At 33.8% G+C, this 12838-nt stretch overlaps 1 protein-coding gene across 1 annotated transcript; it reads right to left on the reverse strand.

Moving 5' to 3' along the window:
* Window positions 1–430: 430 nt before the first annotated feature.
* On the reverse strand, window positions 431–12605 carry LOC144549368 (uncharacterized). The gene is made up of 4 exons (XM_078298070.1): window positions 12447–12605; window positions 11901–12337; window positions 11807–11817; window positions 431–2751 (listed from the first exon to the last, which is right to left on the reverse strand). The coding sequence occupies exons 1-4, from the start codon at window positions 12603–12605 to the stop codon at window positions 431–433; spliced, it is 2928 nt and encodes a 975-aa protein (XP_078154196.1).
* Window positions 12606–12838: the final 233 nt, after the last annotated feature.

Genomic DNA, 12838 nt, shown 5'->3' on the forward strand with positions numbered 1-12838 from the left:
GATTTCTTCTTATAAAATCGATCAACTTTCTTGTCTGTTGAAGAATTTCAGGTTGATATGTCATGATTGCAAGGTAATTTCGGTTTTGTAACAGTATTTTCTGGTACTGCTTTTTGGAAGGGATTTTCTTGTATTTTTGCCCCTTGCTGGTTCGTATGCTTTGGGGACTTTGTAACCAGCTATGGTTTGTGCAAAGAGGTGATTACTTGGCTCTTTGTTCTTCTCCCTCTTTGTGGTTTGTTTACTGGTAATCTCTTTTTTTTGAAGCCTAGCAGAGGCTGCTAGGAATTTGAATTAATCATGAAAGGATTACACAAGTATTGACACTGTGATGGACACATCATCAGGTCAGCAGCAAGAGACATATTACAAGCAACTACGCAAACCATTATGCATACAGTAAAGAAAACCAATTAAGTAACTAAGCCAGTCAGCAGTATTTTAGCCAATTACTCATTTCTTGTACACATCTATCAGCCAGAATTGTAGGTGGCAGTCGTTCCGCCTGAAAGATCAACCTGTTCCTTGTTTTCCATATGTGCCACATGACACATATGAACCTCGACATCCATTGAGCATAATTTAAACCTCCCGATTCTTTAACCATGGACCACGAACCCTCCCAAATCACCTGCACAGTTAAACCCGGCTTCATGAGTTGCTTCCTCAGAGTGTTACCAGTATGGAACCATACTTCTACCGCGTACGGGCAAAGGAAGAACAGATGCAACCCAGACTCTACCGGGCAATTAGAACACATAGCACAATCCCTTTCCACCTGTAAACCTCTTCTTCTAAGAATATCTCGAGTTAGAATTTTCCCCTTAAGTAGGAGATATGCAAAGATCCTTACCGTAGGCGGAATTTTTGCCTTCCATATTCTGACATAAGGGCATCGTGACCCTCCCCCCGTTAGACTTCGGTAAGCAGATCTTGAGGTATATTGACCTGTTTTGTCCCATTTCCATTCCAATCTATCCTCCTCATTATTCAGTTGAATCAATTGTTGAATTGGCCTGTCTGGTTCTAGTGTGGCCTGTATTGGCAATGCCTTGCTTAGAGATATTTTCCTTTGTTTGATTGTACTATCAGACTCCTCTGCTCTCGGCTCATCTAGCCAAATATCAAACCAGTAGGATATTCTATTACCATTTCCAATATGCCATTTAACAGACCAATTAAACAAGGTCTTAATATTGCGCAACTGTTTCCAGAAAAAGGACCCGCCAATTAGCCATATCAGTGGGGTGATTGAACTGCCTCCTCTTGTTCTCAATCGTGTGACCGTTATTGTCCACAAGCATTTTGGAGCATGATATGCCTTCCACCACCAACGTAAGAGTAGAGCAACGTTCATGAATTGTAGGTTTAGGACCCCCATCCCTCCCCACTTTCTCGGAATACAGACCATCTGCCAATTAGTGAGCGAGAATCCCCTGCTTGAATCTTCCTTTTTTCCCCAGAGAAAAGTACGTCTTATTCGATCAATACGGTTTATAACCCACTGAGGTAGACGGAAGCATGTCATGAAATAAATTGGAATCGACGACAGAACCGATCGCACTAATTCCATGCGGCCACCTCTTGAAATTAATTTTCCTTTCCAACCACTTAGCTTTCTTTCAACCTTCTCTATTAATGGCATGAACTGATCTCTCGTTGGTTTTAGAATTGTCAGGGGCATGCCTAAGTACCTGATTGGGAAATTAGCCTGTTTGCATCCCAAAATGGCCTCTATGCACCTGATATTCAGCGGGGACAGGTTAATCGGCACAAATAGGCTTTTCTTGTAATTGACCTTCAAGCCCGAGATGCTTGCAAATAGTCTAATTACCATTTTAAGAGTTACCAGTGTAGTATCCGTGGCAGAAGCAATCACCGCCGTATCGTCTGCATATTGGAATGCTAAGACCGATTCCCTTGTCTTCTGAGAGATAGGCTCCGTTAAGAACCCGTTAATGACTCTTATCATTTGTTGAAAGGTGTCGACCACCAAGTTGAATAACATCGACGATAGAGGGTCGCCCTGACGCAACCCTCGCTTGTGAGGGATGAATTCCGATGCTACTCCATTAATAATGACTCGTGACTGAGCCGTTGAGAGTATTGATTCAATCCATGCCACCCATCTTCTTGGGAAACCCCGAGCAATCAACACATTGAGTAAGAACTCCCACTCAATTGTGTCAAAAGCTTTTGCAAGATCAATTTGTATGAACACAGCTTGGTTTTTTGACGCAGCCGTGTGTTGTAAGACCTCCCTTGTTGCGACAAAGTTATCACTGATTTGTCTACCCGTAATGAAAGCAGTCTGGTGAGGGGAAATGATTTCGGGCAGTACCTCTCTGAGACGGTTAAAGAGAATTTTGGATATCAACTTTGGAAACAGATTGAGTACACTTATGGGACGGTAGTCTCCTACCGTCTTTGGGCATTCTCCTTTTGGGATCAAGATCACATCTGCTTGATTGAATTTTGATAGATCCAAACTATGATTGTAGAAGTCAGCTAGGAGCTGCACGATGTTGGACTTCAACTCCTGCCAGTAAGCCTGAATAAATTCATTTGGGACTTCATTCGGGCCAGAAGACTTGTTTTTTGCCAGCTGAAATACCGCCGTCTCAATCTCCTGTACTGTGAAAGGTGACTGCAACTGAGACAGGTTTTCCTCAGATGGATACAGTGCCTTGAGGTTTACTTTCAAGACTTGGTTAGAGGAGCCTAGGGATGATTGCAATTGGTTGAGGAATGCTTACAATTGAAGTACATGAAGTTAGTCTCAATCTCTTATTGTTGAATATGCAGAGCTTACCATGGATGGCATTCTAGAGGTAATTAATACGTAAAATGTCATAAATGATGTATAAAATATAAAATTGTACGAAGCTTGCTTGGATACTCTTAGAAAACATAAAGATTGTCTCAAAACTACGTAATCAAGCAGACTTTCTTTTGTGCAAATAATTGAAAGAGAAGGAAACTACAATGTCTTTCTAAAGTCAGGGATTTGTTTACTTTATTTATTTTAAAATTTCTTTATTTAAGAATATAAAACAAACGGACATCTAGGATTATTATGGTTTTGTAATGAGGATTGTATGGTTTTTTCTTTTCTTTTTTTCCCTTGTGTGTTTTTCGGCATGTATATTTCTTGCCTAAAAAGTTAATTTTTTTTTTTGCAAGCTAGGCAAATATTGGTATTGACTATTGATACACCTAGAGAAAACTGGGATCTAGAGAAGCTGAAATCAGTTTTTTTAGACTGACAAAAAGTTTTATTAGACTGACAAATCAGTTTTTTTTTTTGCAAGCTAGGCAAATATTAGCAATGGTTCTGTTTGAAGTTCTAAAAGGACCTGAATTCTAGTCAATCCTGTTCTTAGTATTGCTGTAAAAGAAATTGAAAACCTTACCTATTCCATAATTTTAATAGCAAGTCTTTTCTGCAATATTCATTTAGTTTATTATCGTGGACTGTCTTGAGATGAATTGAACATTATTGTATTAAGGTATTGCTATCTATTAAATGACCTGACGCCTGAGTTGATTGCATGTAAGTGCTCAACATACGAGGCATTACAACAGTACCTTCGTCTCAGGGGGCGTGAAGCATACTTTCAGAAAACTGTAAGTCCTTACAACAGTTCAAGGTTTTTTTTTTGGAAATACTTTTTCCTTGCCATTCTGAAAAGGTATTTATAATTTTTATTTTCAGGAGATCATTGAGAAACAGGCACCTGGTTTGATGAGAGAGGTTGAGAGATTCCTGATCTTGAGCAATATTGATAAATTGTGGAAAGAACATTTACAAGATCTGAAATTCGTGCAACAAGCTGTGGGTTTGACTATTTGAGAGGCTATGCACAGCGGGACCCACTTATTGAGTACAAGCTTGAAGGGTATAATCTATTTCTGGATATGATGGCGCAGATTCAGAGAAATGTTATTTACGTTGTTTATCAGGTGTTATTTGATGCAAGCATCTTTTCCCTGTTCTCAGAAATATATAGCACTGGTATGAACTGTACTATCTTTTCCCTGTTAGTATACCTGGTTTGGGCTCAAACATTGCCTTTTTTTTTTTTTTTTTCCAAGTTGTGGGTTCAACTGCAATGTTGACATACCGAGTACCAACTGGTACAGAAATCTATCTGTGACAAATGGTATTGTAATCGGTACTGAAATGGACCTGTGAAGGTGGTTTGGTAATGCTTGCGATTCATCCTTGGTGTATGAATGGTACAAGAACAGCACCTTACATGTACATGCAATGGTTAAAATTGAAGTTAGTCCAAATTGAGATCATAAAACATGAAAACTATGGATTAAATTTATTGTACTTTAATATTTTTGTAGTTCCAACCATTAATGGTGAAGAAGCAAGAGGATGATAAGAAATCAAGAAAAAATGAATTAAAAGACAAGGAGGCCGCACAAACCGCATAATAAAATTTTGAAGATAAGGGCATCTAGGGCAACAAAGAACCCATGTTCTTAAAGAAATGTATTACTCAAAGTAAATTGTAAATTTCTTGAGGGAATTTTGTGTTAATTTTAAATGTAAAGAGTTTTTTTTTTTCATTTTGTTCTTTCTTTTTTCTTTGGAGAGCTTTAATCTAACCAATATTGCATGCGGGCAACAGATGCCCGTGCCCGAACCCGATCCAACCAAGAACTCATTTGTGAAGTAATAACAATGTCAAGGGCTGTTTGAACTCTCAGTTTGGTTAAAAATAGTCAAATAAAAATTTATTCAGTTTTCAAATCTAATCAAACTAGTGGAATTAAACTTGTCATCCGAATAACATTAATATTGATTTGTTTGGTTGAATTGAAATAAGATTGATTAAATTTCAAAAGGTCAGAGCTCAATACATGCACAAATAGTAAAATATATTTAATACTTAAATAAGTATCAAGATATACACCGGTCAAATTAAAACTAGTGAGATTAAATCGAATTAAATCTGAAAAATTGAAGTAATTCAATCCAACCTAACCATATAAACAAAAAAAACTGAATCATTTAATCACGCAGCCACGCAGCAGTGGGGATTTTTTTTTTTTTTTTTTTGCATGTTACAAAGCCCGTAGGCCGACATTACATCTATTTGCCTCTTACATAGATATATATTCATCTCGCAAATATGCTTTAAAAAAAAATGCTGGACATGTATGACATGCATTGAGATTTGAGAGAGGGAACAAAATGGAGTCCCAGTGGAGACTCACAGTATGACATGTGTCAGCAACTTGCAGCTTAGATTAGATTTTTTTTTTCTAAATAGAATTTCTTTTAATTATTACAACTGAACAAGCACGCATTGCGTGGATTACTAACCTCCACCGATCCTACGGATCGGTGTAGCAAGAAAAACACAACCTACACCGTTCCTAGGGACCGGTGGAGCTAATTTCTTATCCCGTCATTTTCTTGCCACAAAAAATCCGTTCTATACCTAGGATCGGTGGAGGGTTGATATCCAAATTTGAAGTACTAAATTAAAATACCAACGTATACATTAATTTATAAATAAATATTTTTTTAATTAAAATCTGAAAAGTTTAGATTATTATTAAATACTTCTTTAGGTATTCCTTATTAATAAGTATTTTCTCCGATTATTATAAATCTGGAATTTTTTTCTTTATTAATACATATTTTCTTCAATTATATAAAAATCTGAAAGTTCTTTTTATTAGTAAGTATTCTATATTTCTATCTAGATATATTATAATCTGAAATTTTAATCTGTAATTAAGTATTTCTTCTAGTAGACAAAAATCTAGAATTTATTAGTATAATGTAAATGTTAATAATTGAATATCGATATCAAGAATATTTTATATATATATATTTTAGTTCACTTTCAGCAAGCATATAATATAGATATTCCGTTGTTTAAAGTTAGAAATAAATGTTTGATTTTCATATTTACTCACAATTATTATATTTGTATATATAGATTTAAAAATAAATCTCAATAGTTATAAAGATTAGAAATCTCTTTCTAAATCATATATAATAATTGAATCAATGTAACCGTCGGGCTTCAAATTTTAATATCAACCCTCCACCGATCCTAGGGATCGGTGGAGGTATACAATGGATCTTCTGTGGCGAGAGAATTGTGAAATAATGGCGGGGTGAGAAATTAGCTCCACCGGTCCCTAGGACTGATGTAGGTTTTGTTTTTCTTGCTACACCAATCCGTAGGATCGATGGAGGCTAGTTTTCGAAAATCCACGCAAAGCGTGCTTGTTCCGTTGAAATAATTAAAATAATTTTTATTTAAAAAAAAATTCCTTAGATTACTGCCGAAATTTTTATCAATAGAAAATTAATTAAATAAATATCGATAATGAAGAATGAATTTGGGTTTTTTCAAGATATAGAAAAAAAAGTGATATATAGTTTATAACGTCCTCTGGACGTTATGGACTATCATAGCCAGAATTAGCGATAAACTAATCACTGCAATTATTAATTAACTAAAAAAATAATAATAATCCTGGACATGATTGATAATTACGTCCAACACATATCACAGGGATCTGTGACAAAAGTTCAAATGAGACCCACAATATGCCTGAACGTGATAATGAAGAACGTCCAGCAATTTTATTTTATTTTAGTTAATTAATAATTGCAGTAATTAGTTTATCGCTAATTCTGACCGTGGTAGTCCATAATGTCCAGAGGACGTTATAAACTATCACGTTTTCCCTATATCTCAAAAAACTCAGATTCATTCTCCATTATCGATATTTATTTAATTAATTTTCTTCTATTAATAAAAATTTTGGTAGATTACTGAGGTAACGGTGAGCGGTGAGGGATAGACCGGAATTTTAACAAATAACTGGACCTACTAGAAAATATAATCCATGATTGAAGGATTGAACTTGTATTCCAGTCTAAAAAAGGCAAAAATATAATCTATGATTGAAGGATTGAACTTGTATCACAATAACATTGTTTTTGTTTTCTTAGAACATCTATGATGTGATCAGGAGCGGTTTTATATTTTCAAATTATAAGAGTCAAATTAATTATATAAAGTTTTTATGTTGAGAATGAGGACGAAATTTACAATATTAATGATATTTTATTTTAAATTATATAAAAAAATGTATATAGATATTAAAAAACTAAAAAAATATATATTGGAGATCAATTGACCCTATTCATTGTACTTGCCTCGTCCCCTAAATGTAACTATGTGAGTAATATGTTCGCCTTTTGCAAGATGTGTTTTTTTTTTTTTTTTTCTTTTCTGCAGTCAGATATTTTGTAAAAACATTTTTTTTATATATTTTAAAAAGTGAAAACAATGTCCTCGCCCTTTGAAACTAAATGTTGTTTGGTAGATAAAGACATTTTTACAAAGAGGACTTTTTTATTACAAAGTTTCAAAGGGCCAAATTGTTCGTAGAAAGATAACTGTATTATAAATTATATAAATTATATAGAAATCATATCTAGATATTGAATTTTTTTTTTAAATATTGAAGATCAATTGACTATATTCATTCTATAAAGAAGTTTTTATTAAGAGGTTCTTTTTTTACAAAGTTTCAAAGGGCCGCACAAAGACAACTGTATTCTAAATTATATAGAAAATTATATATAGATATTAGGAATATTTTAAAAAAAAAACATTGGAAATCAATTAACTATATTCATTATACTTGTTTCGCTCCTGAATGTGAGTAATATTTTTGCCTTTTGCAAGATGTGTTTTTTTATATTTTGTAAAAACTTCTTTTTTTATATATAGATTTTAAAAGGCGAAAACAATGTCCTCTTCTTTGGTAGACATATTCTATAAGGAAATTTTTACAAAGAGGTCCCTTTCTTTTACGAAATTCAAAGAGTCAAATTGTTCATAGAAAGACAACTGTATTCATTTTAGTTTATTTAAATCTTAGAGTCCAACACATATCATGATGTATTCATTTTAGTTTCACAACATTTAGCTTCTCAAGTCTCAAGTTCAAATTCTAGTTGCGTGACGCCAAATTGTTCGTAGATACTAGATAAGTAGATAGACAAACAATTGTTTGTAACTTCCAAGTTCCGACACGTATACCAAAACAGAACAAATTGGCGCAACCCTATATAATTGATTGGTGCTGTTGCCTGTTGGGCTGTTGGCTGTGTGTGTGATGTTCGGTTAAGCTTGTGACAGCAGGGTACCAACGATCTCATGATCAACTCCGTGATTGGATTCAAGGGGAGTCTATACTTTCTAAGTTATTTGAGTCAAATGGAGTGTTGTAAATAACATAATATAGTATGATGAAGGACATGGTACTGCTAAGTAATAAATTGAAAATAATTGAGAATAATTGATTATAATCGGAAATAATCGGTCGATTAATCAAAAAATCTGTGACAGTTTGATTACCGCCAATAACTAATCGGCTGATTAATTGATCTAAACAGACGTTTTTACAACACTTAAAGAGTGAATCATATAAAATTGTCATATGAGTATGGAATCAATTTTATAGTACACATAACATCTTACTCTAAACTATATATAAAATTATGTATAATCTCATGACCAACTCTATAATTGGAATCGAGAACGGAGCTAGACTTTCAAATCACATAATTAAATACATATTGGAAATCAATCATATAATTTTTTTTTATGTAAGTAATCAATTTTACAGTATACACATAATATATTTTACTCTAAATTATATATAAAAATTATGTATAACCATGTACCTGATCAAGTCTTTACAATTAGAGCAAATGTTAGACATTGAAGCAATGAAGGTCAATTACATAATGGGATCAATTATCTAAATTTCTATGTGAGTATGAGATCAATTTTACAATATATATAATATTTTACTCTAAATTATATATAAAATTATGTATAAGTATATAAATTTTGAAAATAAATGCGAGTAAATTTAACTTTCAATGTTTCAACATGGATCTGTACTTGAAAAATGTTTGTTTAAAAGAATCAGTGTTGTAAATAACGGTATGCAGTTGTTGGACGGACGGAGTACGGCCAAGCGATTAATCGATATGCGGTCGATTAATCAGAATTATGCCAACAATTTAATGTTTTTATTAAATTTATGTATATATATCATAATTTATTAAAAATAATTTATTTAACTCATTAAACTTATCAAATAAATTTAATTTAACTTAATTTTATTATTATAACATGACACTACACTAATTTTTTTTTAACGCATAACATGTGTCAGTAGCACATTTATTTAATGAAATAATAAATTTAAGATTTAAACTTTTTTTAAATTCTAATAACATATTATGTGAAAGAAATGAAACATTCCAACGTGATATCACTAAATTTAGTTTATAATAACAACTTAGTTTCATAAATGAATATGTCATAGTGATTGAAAAAATTACATCAGTAATTAGTAAGAAAAATATATGATAAATAAATAGAAGAAAAATTAATCAATTTTAAAGTAAGTAAGAAGAAAAAACATATATAAATAATATCGAATGTATGTCCAAGCACAAACAAAATTGCAATACATGATTTATAAAACTTATTATCACACACTATCACATAAAAAATAAGTCAATGTGAACAAAAAAATCACTGAAATAAATTGGAATAAACGGGAATAATCGGCCGATTAATCGGTAAAACGGCCGATTAAACATTTTCCACCGCAAACATGCCTCCGTTAAGGATATGCGTGATGGTTTGACCACCGTCACTGATTAATCGGTCGACTAATTGGCTGTCACGGACATTTTTTACAACACTGAAAAGAATAATAAAATAATATTAGCATTTGAGAGCTGAAATTGAGAAAAAAATGAAATAATGATCAAACTTGACCCCGCACACACACACAACCCCGCCCCCTCTCCCGAATTCAGATCCAGTGGAGTAATCTAACTTTTGAGTTTTAGATCAGGACTGTTTGATTCGAATTCATGATAATCTGTTCAAAGTGGAGGCACACATTCCAAGCAACGAATCCTAATCCCAATACGATCTCGAGCATCGGATTCAAATCGAACGGTCCCGATTCAAAACTCAAAAGTTGGGTTACTTTAAGAGATTCAGACCCCCTCCCCTGGCTATATACTCACAGTTATCTATAGTCTGATTTGGCTAAAAAAATGATTGACCGTATCTTGAAAGTCGAATTTCGATAGTGACAATTAAATAATTCGGGTTCGGTTTGACGGGGTCAAAAATTCGTGATCCGGAAATAATTCAAGTATAATTTGGAAATGATTCAGAATTATCTAAATCAGAGATTTCAGTCGGAAGCAAAAATAAAAAAAATGTTCTAGAAAAATTCGGAAGAAGTTCGGGAATAATTCGTATAATTCGGAAAAATTCGCAAATTAGATTATTCAATTAAAGTTCAGTCAACCAAATAATTCAATGTTCGATTTTTGCTGCCCAAGTTAGAGGGGACAACACTCCTCATTTGAAGGCAGTTACATGGGGCTTTGCTTTTAGCTTTTAGCCTTCCTAGCTAGCAGATCCGATTTTTTTAAAAATACCCAAAACAAAAAATAAATAATTTAAAATATCCAGGTTTCGGACAAAATTTTAAAAATGCCCAAACCGCCTCAAAATTCGGCGGTCCGGAATTTTAATTCCGAACCACCAATAAATTCGGCGGTCCGAATTTTTTTTTTTTTTTTTTTTGCAAATCAAATTGTTTTATATATTCAGATTTTTTGCAATAAAATGTACCTCTGATTTTCTTAGCAAAACAGCTTGAAAAATCATGAAAATGTACCGACATGTAGTCTCGACATCCTAGAACAGCACTGCCAAGTTTATGTAGAATCTCTGAACAGAACATGAGATATAAGCTCGTAAAAATAGCCCCAACTGATTAATGTTTCATCCAGGGTCCAACTTTGCACTTCTGGTTTCCTTGGTAAAAAATCTCCAAAAATCATGAAAATTTACCGACATATAATCTCGACATCCTAGAACAGCACTGCCAAGTTTCATGCATAATTTCTGAACAAAACGTGAGATATAAACTCGCAAAAATAGCCCCAACCGATGAATGTTTCTTCCAGGGTCCAACTTTGTACCTCTTGTTTTCTTAGTAAAACATCTCCAAAAATCATGAAAATTTACCGACATACATTCTTGACATCCTAGAACAGCACTGCCAAGTTTCATTCAGAATTTCTGAACAAAACGTGAGATATAAGCTCGCAAAAATAACCCCAACCGATGAATGTTTCTTCCGGGGTCCAACTTTGCACCTCTGGTTTCCTTAGAAAAACGTCTCCAAAAATCATGAAAATTTACCGACATACAGTATCAACATCCTAGAATAGCACTGCCAAGTTTTATTCAGAATCTCTGAACAAAACGTGAGATATAAGCTCGCAAAAATAGCCCCAACCGATAAATTTTTCTTCCGGGGTTTAACTTTGTGGTTATTTTTATTAGTGTTTTTTTGTTCTTATTTTTGTTGTTGTACTATTTTATTTTAGTGTTATTTTTGAAGTATTTTTGTGTTCTTATTTTTTTAGTGTTTTTTTTTCAAAATTGTTTAATATTTTTTTATTGTACGAATACTATCATAAAACATAGTTTAACCCAAAACTAAAACTAAAACATAATAAAACATAAAACATAATAAGCTAACCATAATAAGCTAACTAAAATATAAAACATAATAAGCTAACTAAAAACACAAACATAAAACATAATAAAATATAAAACACTACATAATAAAACTATAAAAAAAATGCAAGAAAAACATAACTAATATTAAGTACTCCAATCTCTATCGTTATGATTACCGTGGGTCACCCTGTAATTATTATTTTAGATTCAATTTAAAGAAAACAACTAATATTAAGTACAAAATGCAAGAAAAACATAACTTGTACGTACCCGTGTAGTCCCATGATGATAGATCTCGGGATGTCTGGATCTGCGGGGATGAGTGGAGGAAGTCCAAACTGACGGAGCACCCGGTCTGGATAGTGGTGCTCCACTATCCAGAAGCAAACCAACGGACCCCTGTAGAGCCACATCTCCTCATCATCCGATACAATCTGCGGCAGCCTCCCCTCATCGTATAACTCACTGTACGGAGTCCAGCTCACCTGCGTGTCACCCAAACTCTGCAACTGACCTCGGACTAGCCTGATACCTACTGTCTTTCCGTGAGGCTGGTTAACATAGCGGTGATCTCCGTACCATTTCTTGGCAAGTGCCGGGCGATATGCATCATCGGGCTCATTCGGCACGGGAACAGCCACTGGTATACGTGACCATGACCAATGCTGCAGTAGAAGTGTCGGTCCATAAATCTGCTTACTTTTAGGCTGTATTTTGAAAAATAATAGCCGTCAGGAAAAAGTTAAATAATTCAAATAAGAAAATAATTACATGACAAGTTAAATAATCAAAATAACACAGCAATAACATACTGACTTTGCAAGCACGGCACAAGTTGGAGTAAAGATGTGCTAGGACAGCCCCACCCCAGTTGTACCTTCTTGACGTCCCAAGGTCTCGCAACAGCTCCAGATACATAATCGGGATGGAACCACCGCTCGAATCAGCGAACATGACAGAACCAAATAGATCCATCACGAAAGCCCGTGTGTATCTATAATGTCGAAATTACGGAGCACCTCATTTTTTAGTATGAAATATAGTACAAAATAAATATATATAATGGTTTATATGAGTACCTCTCAATTTCAATTTGTTTGAATGAGATCATGCTATGTCTGCAAAAGCTCAGATTTCCCCGAGTATTGCACTGATCTATCTTACAAAATGTTCAAAATTCTGCATTTACTGATTGTTTGGATAATTTT

The sequence above is a fragment of the Carex rostrata genome, chromosome 35 (assembly GCF_964058835.1).
Source record: "Carex rostrata chromosome 35, lpCarRost1.2, whole genome shotgun sequence".
Taxonomy (NCBI): domain Eukaryota; kingdom Viridiplantae; phylum Streptophyta; class Magnoliopsida; order Poales; family Cyperaceae; genus Carex; species Carex rostrata.

Coding starts and splice junctions, on each gene's coding strand:
- LOC144549368 (XM_078298070.1), bottom strand. CDS start 12,605: ATGGATCTATTTGGTTCTGTCATGTTCGCTGATTCGAGCGGTGGTTCC. Junction 12,338..12,446: donor ACTTGTGCCGTGCTTGCAAA/GTCAGTATGTTA, acceptor TTCAAAATACAG/CCTAAAAGTAAGCAGATTTA.